Genomic DNA, 13,628 nt, shown 5'->3' on the forward strand with positions numbered 1-13,628 from the left:
GCCAAGGCTACACTGAGAAACACTGTCTCGAAAAACTAAAAACAGAAAAAGAATACAAAGGGTCCTGACACTAAGTATCTCAGCATCTCTCTAGTCTTCTCATCTCCACCAACCTCAACCATTGAAGTGTCTGGTTGTGCACTTATTCTCTACCTTTTACAGTATATTTGGTTTTGGTTGGGCTTTGCTTTACTGTTGTATTTGTTTTTTTTTGTTTTTGTTTTTTTTTTTTTTGAGACAGTCTGATGTAGCCCAGGATGACTCAAACTGGATATCCTGCAAGGCTACCCTTGAACAACTCCTGGTTCTGCCTCCAGTTTCCAAGTACTGAGATCACAGGGATAAGTTGTTACATGGGGCTAGTTCTCACTTTCTAACCGCTACCATCTGTCTAGCCATTTCAGCCTCTCAGAGGAGTGCATGAGAACTAAGCCCACGTGTGTCACCCAGCTCAGCTGCTGCTGCTTCTTCTAAGATTGATTTATTTTATATATGAGTGCTCTATCTGCATGTACACCTGCATGCCAGAAAAGAGCCTCAGATCCTAGTATAGATGGTTGTAGGCGACCATGTGATTGCTGGGAACTGAACACAGGACCTCTGGAAGAACAGATGGTGCTCTTAACCGCTGAGCAATCTCTCCAGCCCTCAGTTTCTTTTCTTGCTACTGTGTGGACTGGCACTGGTGTTTCACAACACTGCTCTTGACGTTTAACCTGCACAATGACATGTGAAACTTTCCTATGCCTGTGGTGGACTACTAGCAACTAGATTTAAGCTCTAGCTTAAAGAACTGAAAAACTGGGGGAAACATATCAGGAAATGTTTCCAAATGCTGGACACCAGGTACCAGATGACTAAGAAAAGGACAAAAAACGAGCAGAGCCCTACAATTGCCCTACACTAGGAAAAAAAGCGCATGAAAATTTTGCCAACTTTATCCAAGAAAACCACAAGTCTTTCTGACATAACATGATCAATGACACCTAGTTTCACTTTATGACACAATACCAGTGAATTGCAGAATTCGAGTTCAGGCTAGGGAAGCCGAAAGATAAATATCCCTTACTTGCTGGACAGCTAGACTAGCCAATCTGTAAGCCCTACGTTCGGTGAAAGACCCTGTTTTTGTTTTTGTTTTTGTTTTAAATAAGGTAAAAGGGACTTGGGGGGATGCTTCAGCAGTTAACAGCACTGGCTGCTCTTCCAGAGAACTTGAGTTTGAACTCCCCACCCAAGTACCTACAAAGCAGCTCAAACCATCTGTACCTGAACAACTAAGGGGTCTGAGAACCTTTTCTGGCCTCCTTGGACACCAGGCACACACATCACACAGACATACATGCAAGCACATAAAACAAATTAGAAAATAGTAAGGTGAGGAAGCAATTGAGAAAGACACCTGATACCAATTTCTGGCCTCTTCCTGTGCATGCATGTACACAGTACACATTGTGCACATGCGCGCACGCGCACACGCGCGCACACACACGCACGCACACACACACACGACAGCAGTATTTTATTATGGAAAACTTAAAAAGTTTTTTTAAAGACTTATTTATTTGATTTTATGTGTATAAATGTTTTGCCTGCGAGGATGTATTATGTGGATGTCTGGTACACAAGGAGGTCAAAAGAGGGTATCAGATCCCCTAGCACTAGAGTTATGAATGGTTGTAAGCTACCACATGGGTGCTGGGAAAAAAACCTGTTCCTCTGCAAGAGCAACAAGTGCTTTTAACCACTGAGCCATCCCTTCAGCTCCTCATGGCAAACTTTTGACATGACATTATGATTTTCCTGTGCTCTGAAATCATGTTTCTCCAGCTACCATTATTCCAATTAGTCAGGACTCTGGTGGTGCAGTTCTTACCTGGTCACCCACTCTGCCTCAACCCATTTCTAACCACCTACGGGCTCTATCTAAAATGAAATCACATCATCTGGCAGCCCCTCCTTCCTGAAAACCTTGCTCTATGTCAGAAAACCCCAAACAGGTGAGATGTCCTTCATCCGCCGCATTCCTCCACTCTACCTCACACCTCAGTCATTACTCCCCTGTGTCTGTTGGCTGCCTGCTTGCAAAGTTTCTCCCACTTGCTGCCACCTGATTCCTCCCTTTACCTACGGCCATCACTTCAACTTCTCCAGTGAAATTTCAGACTACATAGAGTCACTAGTTTTGTTTGTTTGGTTGTTTGGTTTTTGGTTTTTTAAGACAGGGTTTCTCTATGTGGCCTTAGCTATCCTATACTCCCTTTGTAGACCAGGGTGGCCTTGAACTCACAGAGGTTCACCTGCACTGCCTTCTGAATGCTGGGATTACAGGCATGCACCACCACGCCTGGCCTAAATCACCAGTTTTATACTTTTTTGCCACTTTTACTTTCTACCATGACATCCCCTTCCCTACAACATGGATAAGAATACTTAAGAGAAACACTGACAGGTGCTGCAGCAAAAACCTGTAATCCCAGCACTTAAGAGACTGCAGCAGGAGGAGCACTGAAACCTTAAGGCAATCCAGGACTACATAGTGAACCTATCTCAAAAGAAAAAAAAAAGGAAGACACTTGAAATATATGTAGAGTACTAGTAAATAACAAAAGGGAAAAAAATTCACACTCCCAGTACTTAGGGAGGCAGAGGCAGGCAAATCTCTGTGAGTTCAAGGCCAACATGGTCTACAAAGCCAGTCCAGGACAGCCAAGGCTACACAGGGAAACCCTGTCTTGAAAAATCAAAACACAACACAACAAACAAACAAACAAAAACTTCACTCTAGAAACCCAAACAAAGAAGGCTGTGGAAACAACCAGCCCACAGAGTGCTCACTTTGCCACATGAAATTCTAGGTCCTAGCTCCAGCGCCACAAGACAGCAGCAATGATAACACTATTTACAATCATCATTCAACTAATAAGTTCTGGAGCCTGGGCGTGGGAGGTCAGCACAAACACTTTTCGCACAAGCCTGACAATCTGAATTCAGATGCCCAGAACCCAGGTAAAAGTTGGCCATAGTAGAACACATAGCTGAGATCTTGAGAACAAACACCTGATGTCCTCTGAGCTACACACTCACACTCATACACACATGCACATGCACACAGAATACACAAAACCTGGGCAAGAAGTGGTGGAACAAGCACCTGGTAGAAGCAGAAGAACAGTACTTTAATGTCAGTCTCTGCTGCACTTTGAATTTGAGGCCAATTAACAAGACTATAATCCAAACAAGTGGTAAAAACAGAAAGATAGTAAGTTCCAGGATAGCCTTGGCTACATATGGAGGGTCTACTTCAAACAAACAAACAAACAAACAAACAAAATTGAATCTTCAAGATCACAAGCAGTAAAACTGTTCATTAATTATTACTTGTAGCTATTCAATCAATGGGAAGAATGGTAGTTAGAGGTGCATAAAAAGTAGTCAGTACACAGCAAAAGGAAATTTGTCACAGAGCCAAGACAAAATTATAGACTCTTTAAGCTATTCCATGTGGGCTGAAGAGATGACTCACAGGTTAAGAGCAATGACTATTCTTCCAGAGGTCCTGAGTTGAATTCCCGGCAACCACATGGTAGCTCACAACCATCTATAAAGAAATCTGGTGCCCTCTGCTGGTATGCAGGTGCACATGCAGACAGAACACTATACATAATAAACAAACAAATCTTAAAAAAAAATATTACATGCTATGTATCCCTGTCATACTTCATCTTCCCCAAATGCTGCGGTGGGTGGGGTGCCAGCTGTTCTGGTCACCATCAACATGCAGGACAACGCTCTGCTCTGAAGACTCTACAGAACTGTTTGGGAATGATCAGTGTGATCCACTTCCTAATCACTCACCAGACTCAACAGCACTGCCTGCCCCCGGCCTCTCTCCTGATGTTCCTTTGCATGTGAGGTGCCACATGCAAAGGCACGTCTCTCACTTTGGAAAATATATCAGTAAGTGAGCTTGCTACTTACTTTTTACTTAGCATCACAAATATTTACAATAGCCAAGTTCTTCTCAATAAAATAATAAAATGAATGTCAGCAGCATTTAAATAACATTGGCAGAGAATTCGAAATCAAGAGTTTCTAAGCATGTGATTTCAAACAACTTAGAAAATTGAGAGTGCAACCAAATTCAAGGCTTATCTTGCTCTTTTTACAATATCAAGAAGAGGACACGATCATAGACAGTTCTTCTACAAATGGAGAATGCTGGTGGTGGTGCTGACTATCACAACCATTCAAAACACTCTTATCTGAGCTTCTGGAGAAAAAATGCCCCTCAGGACATAAAGCAAATGAAATAGGTTTTAAAGTAACCCAGAAATCTTGATCATGGCCTGTGGAGATGCTCATAGCAAAACATTTGCTACGTGTGTATAACAACCTGGGTTTGGATCCCTTAGGTCTCTAAAATTAGGCACGTAATAGTGCTATGTAGTAATCCCAGAACACACACAAAGATAGAGATAGACAGAGAGACAGACACAAACACACACAGAGGCTATAAGATACAAATAAAAATTATGATCATACTTGGAACCCAGCTATTAACAATGAGACTTCTTTTCTGAAGGGAAGAGGTGCTAGGGCCTGAGTCCAGGATGGGACCACTGAGCTATATCCTCAGCCCTTATCACTTCAGAGCAGTACCAACTCTCTGAACTTCTTTCTTTCATGTAATAGAACTGGCCATTATGCACAGACACACATGCACACAAGCTCTCATGTGCAGCAGCGGCATTTACCTTCTTCCCTTCTCGCAAAGCTTCTCAATCTCAGCTTTCAGGTCCTGCTCCTTCTGCAGGAACTCCTTCTTTTCCTTCTCTATCTTCTTCTTGGTTTCTTCTCGCTTTATGGTCACATCCTGAATAGCCTTTAGTATCTCCTAAATCCCACACAATTACAGTCATACAAATAAAAAAAAAAATAAATGTTAGTTTTTGGTGTTTGGAGTTTTTGTTTTAATGTGAAAGTTATTTGTGTGTGTGTGTGTGTGTGTGTGTGTGTGTGTGTGTTACTACAGTTCTAAACAAGAGCCCAGTACATGATAGGCAAGCATTCTATCACTCATAGGCTATTTGGTTTGGTATGGTTTGGTTCTGAGATAGGATAAGACATAGCCCAAGCTGGGCTTAAACTCAATATGTAGACAGAGCTGGTCTTGAACTCCTGATCCCTTGCATCTATTTCCACTTACTTTTGCTTCTGGCTTTTTGTTGGATTTTTGTTTTGTTTTGTTTGTTTTTTGAGACAGGGTTTCTCTGTGTAGCCTTGGTTATCCTGGACCCACTTTGTAGACCAGGCTGGCCTCCAACTGACAGAGATCTGCTTGCCTCTGTCTCCCCAAGTGCTGAGATTACATGCATGTGCCACAGTGCCCGGCTGTTTTTAATTTTTTTGAAACATGTTTTTTTTTTTTTGTTTTTTTGTTTTTTTTTTTTTTTTTTTATGTAGCCTAGACTTGCCTTGCACTCCCTATGTAGCAAGCCCAGGATGGCCTCAAACTTGCTGCAATCATCCTCTCTCGGTGTCCTAACAGCAGATGTTGTAGAGCTGCTACTCTACTCCCAGACTGATAGTTTATTTCAATGATTATATATCAAACAGAACTGAAAGAATCAATTTCATAAATTACTGGCATAAAAGCTAAACCTCTGGAAGAAAGTTATATAAACATAGAATTCAACTCAACAGGATAGTTCTAAGAATCACTGAAAATGAAATGTTGGGGTTAGAGAGATGGCTCAGCAGTTAAGAGCACTAGCTGCTTTTCCAGAGGACCCACGTTCAACACCCAATACCCACACAGTAGCTCACAATTTTCTGTAACTCCAGTTGCAAAGGATCTGATACCCTATTCTGGCCTCCCAGGGCACTTGATACAAGTGCATACACACATGAACACAATACATCCATATACATAAAGCAAATTTTAAAAATGAGATGTGAGACTGGGGAGAGCCCAGTCATAAAGCACTTGTCATGTAATCATATGATGAGCTCAATTCCTAGAGTCCACATAAAATAGCTGGGTGTGGTGGTATCATATAATCATATGATGAGTTCAATTCCTAGAGTCCACATAAAATAGCTGGGTGTGGTGGCATACCCTTGTACTCCCGGCGTTGGAAAGGCAGAAACAAGAGGGTCCCTGGAGCTTGCTGGACAGCCAGCCTAACTCCAGGTCCAAATGAGAGATTCTGTCTCAAATCACAAAGCGAAGACCGTGCCTCAAGACTGGCTACTGACCTCCATATACATGTGCACCTGTCTGCATACACATTCACCTGTGTACACATGAATACACATGATAGAACTAAAAAGTGGAATGTCCTGGCTTCTACAGCACTCCACTCCCTAATGCTAATGTTCCAATAAGGACTGAACAAACACCTGACAAGAATGCATTCTTGCTTCAGATAGGACTTTGCTACATTTAACAAATATGCTCTTGTTTTATACTAGTCCTGCTTTTGTTGTAAGTGGAATTTTCTGCTTATTTGCTGTGCTGGATAGTATTACATCAACTTGACACAAGCTAAAATCATCTGAAAGGAGGGAACCTCAATTAAGAAAATGTATCTATAATATCAGGTTGTAGGCAGGCCTGTAAGGCATTTTCCTAATTAGTGATTGATGGGGAAGAGTCTGGCCTATTTTGAGTGGTGCTATCCCAGGGCTTGTGGTCCGAGGTGCTATAAGATACTAATCACCCAGAGGTGATGGCACACGCCTTTAATCCCAGCACTTGGGAGGCAGAGACAGGTGGATCTCTGTTCACTAGAAGCCAGCCTGGTCTTTAAAGTGAGTTCCAAGACAGACAGGGCTACACTGTCTCAAAAAACTAAAAACTGAAAGTAGACTGAGCAAGCCATGTGGGACAAGAAAGTAAGCAGGACCCCTCCATGGTCTCTGCATCTGCTCCTGTCTCCAGGTTCCTCCCCTGTTTGAGTTTCTGTCCTGACTTCTTTCACAATGAACAGCAATTTGAAAGTGTAAGCTGAAAACACCTTTTCTTCCCCAACTTGCTTTTGGTCAAGGTGTTTCATCAGTAATAGTAACCCTAACCAAGACTTTGCTGTCTTACGATATAAGAACAGGAATAAATACATATATGAATATATTTATAAGCATGTATAATAAGACGGTCATCACCTGTGACTATTATCCCTTTTCACACAACTCTGCCCATAAAGGTAATCACTATGCTAAGTGCTTCTGTGTTATGTTATCACATTTTGTTTGTTGTTTTTGGGTGGTGCCAGCTCAGGTCCTCACACAAAGCACTGACCCATTTTTCCATTTCTAGGGAGGCTATTTTATATCCATTTTGCATCTTTCTTTTTTCCACTCAGCACAACCATACTATGTCAATAACTACAAATATAACTAAACTATACTCACTACATAGGCCTAGCTGGACTGGAGCTTGCTACATTGACTAGGCTGGGCTCACATTCATAGATTCCCACTTGCCTCTACTTTCTGAGTGCTGGGATTAAAGGCATGTACTACCACTCATAGCCATACATAAGTAATTGTAAATCTAGGTTCCGCATATGAGAGAAGACACAATACTTATCTGAGTTGCAACTTCTTTTCTTTCCTTTTTTTTTTCTTTTGAGGGCCTGGATGTTGAACCCAAGTTCTGAGTATGCTAGGCAAGCACTCTACTACTGAGCTAAATCCCTCAGATGTCAGGGTCTGCAGACTACCTGGTGATTCTTCATTTCTTCTTCTCTCCTTTGCTGAAGCTGCTTTAATTGCACTTGGAGCTGATTCTCCACCTGCCTCTGCTTGTCCAGAACTTCTTGGTAACGCTCCTTCAACAGAGTTCTCTCTGTCATCATTTTGTCCTATTAAAAACAACAAAAATTTCATTCCCAATTTAATCTCAAGAAGTATTCACCAGTTTTTGTTTGTTTGTTTGTTTGTTTGTTTTAAGAAAGGGTCATATATAGCTCAGGCTAGCCTCTATCTTGCTATATTGCTGAAGATGATTTTGAACTTCTGATCTCCCATGTGTTGCAATTACAGGTGTACAACACCATACCTAGTTTATGCTGTGCTAGGGATTGAACCCAGGGCTTCCTGCATGATGGGCAAGTATTCTATCCAACAAACTGTGTCCGCAATCTATATCTAAGATATGGCTATGCTATCCAATACAACAGCTACAAGCTACATGTGGCTATGTAACTTAAAGTTAATCAAATATGATTAAACAGAAACACCAAGGCCCTCAGGAGCCTAATGTTGTAACCTGCTTAAACTCTATAGCTCCTCTGTTTAGTTTTTAGCATAACTGTAGCTCTTCTGTTAATACCTGCTGTAGCCTTTTAGCATATCAGAAGCCACTTTGCCTCTAAGTCTCCATTTTAATCATAAGGTGAAATTAAGTTCAAGTTCTCAGGCCTATGTGCCTGAGACCCGGATAAAATTCAATAGTTCAATAACTTGCTGCTCAGAATAAAGCAACAGATGATAAATGCACGTTCTCCTTGAGTTAAGACTACAACATCCTGCTACATTCCATTCCTTACTCCCGGAATCCTAAATCCCAGCCAATCAGTTTAAAATGCTTTGTCTAACTACCGAGATACAATACAATACACTTGGAACAAAAACAATTATGTTTAGCTAGTCAAAATGATGTAATGCTGCCCCCCCCCCCCACATCTAGTTGTTAACCTAGTTACAGTTTTTTGTATATATATATATTAAAAAAAAATGTCTTAGAAACAGATAAGCAATCCCAGCACTCTGGGAGGCAGAGGCAGGCAGAACTCTGTGAGTTCAAGGCCAGCCTGGTCAACAAAGGGAGTCCAGGACAGCCAAGGCTACACAGAAAAATCCTATCTCAAAAAACAACAAAACAAAACAACACGGAAAAACAAAAAGAGCAAACTAATAAAAGTCTTGTTAAGGTCCTGGAGAGATGGCTCAGAGGTTAGGAGCACTGGCTGCTCTTCCTGAGGTCCTGAGTTCAATTCCCAGCAACCACATGGTGGCTCACAACCATCTATGATGATATCTAGTGCCCTCTTCTGGCATGCAGATATACATGTAGTCAGAACATTGTATACATAATAAATAAATAAAAATCTTAAAAAAAAAAAAAAAAAGTCTTGTTAAAAAGGAAAAAGAAACAGGTTGGCATCACAGCCTGGCTCCCAAGTCAAAAACTTGATAGGTCAGTTTTTGTTCATTGTTCAATAAACTTCCATCAATCTGAGTCTGTTTGGGTTTTTGCTATGTTTGTTTGTTTGTTGTTGCTTTTGAGGCAGGGTTTCTCTGTGTAGCCCTGGCTGTCCTGGACTCGCTTTGTAGACTGGGCTGGCCTCGAACTCACAGAGATTGTCTCTCCCTTCCAAGTGCTGGGATCAAAAACGCATGTCACCATACCCAGCCTGTTTTCTGCCTTTTTTTTTTTTTTTTTTTTAACCTTCTTTCTCAAAATGGCTCTTTTCCCTTTTCCTCAAAAGTGAAGACTGGCAAGCATTTTTTGTAAAGGGTCATACAGGACATATTTTACATTCTGTGGGTTCTGTGGACTTTGTTACAACCATTCCATTCTGCTATTACAGTGGGAAGCAACCTGTAAAGTAGTGGGTGTGTTCATTCCAATAAAACTCTTATTGACAAAAACAGACAAAGTCTGGATCTGGCCCACATGCCATGGGTTGCCAACCTTGCTTTAAGCACAGTGTTGAATAATAACACTTTCAGCAGTGATAGAAATAGCCTAGATCAGCTGGGCACTGTGGGGCACTCAGGGAGGCGGATGAAGGTGAATCCCTGTGAGTTTGTAGGCCAGCCTGGTCTACAAAACAAGTCCAGGACAGCCAAAGCTATACAGAGAAACCCTGTCCCAAAAAAAAAAAAACGGGAAGGAAAAAAGAAAGTGAAAAACAAAGCCAGATACCCACTGAAAAGGGATAGGAAGCCTTGCTAGTCCTCAGCACTAAAGTGGACAAGCCCAGTAAAGAGATCTCGAAAACCACAGACTCAGAGCAACTCAGCAAGCTCCCACACAGCTAGGGATTAGAAGTCCCACTGGCTAGATGTGGTGGCTTATGCCTATCATCTCAGCACATAGGAGTCTGAGACAGGATTGCTCAGAGTTTGAGGTCAACCTAAACTACAGCTTGTTTGACTAAAAAGAAAAGAAAAGAAAAATAGGTAGTGAGTTTAGTCCCAACACACATTAGATGTGTCACATCTAATCCACTAAATCCACTTCTAGGACATCCAACATCTCTAGCCTCCTTGGCCTTTGCACTACCTGTACATAACCACACACACACACACAATTAAAAAATAAAAATGTTTGTGGCTCAGTGGCTAAGAGCACTCACTGTTCTTGCAGAAGACCAGTACTAGTTCCCAGACCCACATAATGGCTCATAACCATTCAGTCAAGCTCTAGGGATCTAATGTCGTCTTCTGACCTCTTCAGCCACCATACCCACACACGTGCGGTGCACATATATACATGTAGGCAAAACATTCACACACATAAATAAGCCTAAAAACACCTTTACAGAGCTGGAAAGAAAGTCCTAACTCGGCAAAGTCACCCTCTGGCTTCCACATGCATGTTGTGACACGTATGTACTATATCAACCACACATCATATACATCTACACACATAATGGCAATAAACAAGTAAATTGAAAACTTTCATTTTTTTTTTTTTTTCCAGTTTTTCCAGACAGGGTTTCTCTGTGTATCCCTGGCTAGCCTGAAACTCACCTTGTAGACCAGGCTGGCCTCAAACTCAGAGAGATTCGCCTGCCTCTGCCTCCCAAGTGTTGGGATTAAAGGCCTGAGCCACCACCATCCGGCTGAAAATATATATATATATATTTTTTAAAATACTTTTTGATCTATCCCTGGCATTTTGTGGCTAAAGTTGCATTCTTCACTTTTCTTTTTAATTTTTTTTTCTTTTTTTCCCTCTCTCTTTTTTTTAACGCATATCTCTACATATCCCTTAGCTGTTTTAAAACTTGCTATGTAAACAGGCTCTTTATTTTTAATTTGTGTGTGTGTCTTTGTGTGTATTTGTGTACACAAGTACAATGTTCTTGGAGCCTAGAAGAGGGTGTCAGATCCCCTAGAGATGAAGTTACAGATAGCTGTGAACTGTCTGACACTGGCACTGGGAACTGTACTCAGGGACATTCTCTTAACCACTGAGCCCAAGGAAGCTGGAGATGGTGGAACTCCCTGCAAGTGGAGTTACAGGAAACTATGAGGCATTGAATGTGAGTGCTGGGACTAAACTCTGGCCCTTTAGAAGAACAGTAAGTGCTTTAACTGCTAACCTGTCTTTGCAGCCCACTCCTTCCATTCTTAATATGGGCTCTGGGTCATCAGGCTTGAGTGACAAGCACCCACTAAGGCATCTCATTAGGCCTAGGGGACTCTTTTAATAGATGAATATCTTCTACCTAAAATTTTATTGTCTTCTTCTTCCTCTTCTTCTTTTTATACAACGTGATCTTTGCAACCAGGTTGGTCTTAGACTCAAATTGTAGCCAAGGCTGAACTGAAACTTCTGATCCTCCTAACTTCAACTTCCCAAGTGTCTATCTAAAGTTTAGAAACCAGCAGTTCTTCTGCTGCCACCCTTGCTCAGTAATCATGCCTTTTTAAATAAACTTAAACAAACAAGCAAATAACTACTAAAGCAAGATCCTGTCTTAAAAGACAAATGTGGGTTGGGAACAGAAGTCAGCTGGTTAAGTGCTCAACTGGCATGCTCAAAGCCCCGGGCTTGATCCCCAGTGCTTCAGGAAACAAGCATGGTGGCAGCATGTGGGTAATCCCTGGCCTTCAGAAGGGAGGCAGGAGGACAGTCTGAGGCCAGCCTCTACTAAGGAGTTAGCTCAAGGCCAATCTAGATAAAATGAGACCTTTTCTCTAAAATAAAAATAAATAAAACTCCTCACTATCAATCAGTCTGGGGGCACTCACCTATAACCTCGGCAGGTGGGAGGCTGAAGTGACAGGATTATAGCCTCAAATCCAGCCTGGGCTACATAGTGAAAGTCATCTAAACAACAACAAAGCAAACCAAGTACTAAGAAACAACAGAGAAAATAGATTAAGTGAGATGGAGAGATGGCTCAACGGATAAGACCACTGTCTAATCTTGCAGAGGTCCTGAGTTCAATTCCCAGCAACCACATGGTGGCTCACAACCACTCAACTCTGATGCCATCTTCTGCCATTCAGATAGAGCACTCATAAATAAAATAAATAAATAAAACAGATAAGCAACACATATGAAAAAGATATGAGTACTAAAAAAGTGAAATTAAGCTTAACAATCTAGAATGTAAGACTGAATAACTCAAAGCCAGTATACTGTGAACGACTAACTATACCCAAACTATTTCATTTGGTTTGCAGAGCCAGCTTTTTGAGACAGCAACTTATGTATCCAGACTGGCCTCAAAATCACTGCACAGCGTTGAACTCCTGATCTTCTTGCCTCTACCTTCCATGTGCTGAGTGTGCCACCATGCCCAGTGAAGATCAGCCTTTAGAAACAACAGTGGGGTCAGGCTTGATGGTGTATGTCTTTTAATCCCAGAACTTGAAAGGCAGAAGCAGGGAGATCTCTTCAAGTTCAAGGCCAGCCTGGTCTGTATAGCAAGTAACAGGCTAGCCAGAGCGACACATTAAGAGCCTATCTCAAAAATTACTAATGAATAATCTTTTAAAATGATAAAAATGGAGCCTGTCAGGGCGAGTAACCAGGGTAAGAGGGAAAAAAAAAGAATATTGCTAAACACATGGGGATGTTTCATCTGGAAAGGTTTAAGCTTGAAAGTTAAGAACGGGCACTAGGCTAGTTGTGGTGCACACCTTTAACCACAGCCCTCGGGAGGCAGAGGCAGAGGCAGAGGCAGACCAATTTCTGAGTTCAAGGCCAGTGTGGCCTAAGAGTTCCAGGTTAATCAAAACTACACAGTAAAACCCTATTTTAAAAACAAAACAAAATATCTTACATTAAAATCTTCTTGGAACTTGGAAGGTTAAGTCAGGTGCATCAGGAGTTAAACGTCACCTTCCTACACTGTGAATTCAAGGTCAGCCTAGGCTATATTCGACCCTGTTTCAAGCAAAGCATTAGTCACTTATGATGGCTTGTTCCTTTGATTCCAGCAATGCCATAGAGAACTGCTAGGAGCTCAAGGATGGCCTGGCTACAGAAGAAGAGCTTTGTCAAACACAGAAAGCGATGGACATGATGATAGTACAAACTTCTAATCCTAGTACTCAGGAGGCAACACTGAAAATCTGAGGCAAACCAGAGCTAGACAGTGAGAGCCTATCTCAAAAAACAAAAACAAAAAGCACAACAATTTAAACTGCATGTACTGAGTAGTAAATAGAAAACAAGTTCCATTACTAAACGCAATCAAGAGGTGTAGCAAGGGGGGTTGGAGGGATGGCTCAGTGGTCAAGAGCACTGGCTACTCTTCCAAAGGACTCAGGTTCAATTCCCAGCACCCACATGGCAGCTCATAACTGTCGGTAACTCCAGTTCTAGGTGATCCCACATCTCTATACCAATGCACATAAAATAAAATTAAATTAAA

General features: G+C 41.6%; 1 protein-coding gene across 5 annotated transcripts in view; it reads right to left on the reverse strand.

Annotated features, from left to right (window-relative positions):
• The window catches only part of Rnf214 (ring finger protein 214), a 43,463-nt gene that overhangs the window by 21,852 nt on the left and 7,983 nt on the right, over positions 1-13,628 (reverse strand). For all 5 annotated transcript variants that reach the window (XM_021639749.2, XM_021639747.2, XM_021639750.2 and 2 more), the window contains 2 exons: positions 7,728-7,868; positions 4,758-4,897 (listed from right to left, as the gene is read on the reverse strand). In XM_021639749.2, the coding sequence (XP_021495424.1) occupies positions 4,758-4,897; positions 7,728-7,868 (281 nt within the window). The remainder of the gene's footprint in view (positions 1-4,757; positions 4,898-7,727; positions 7,869-13,628) is intronic.

Source organism: Meriones unguiculatus, chromosome 1 (genome assembly GCF_030254825.1).
Source record: "Meriones unguiculatus strain TT.TT164.6M chromosome 1, Bangor_MerUng_6.1, whole genome shotgun sequence".
Lineage (NCBI taxonomy): Eukaryota > Metazoa > Chordata > Mammalia > Rodentia > Muridae > Meriones > Meriones unguiculatus.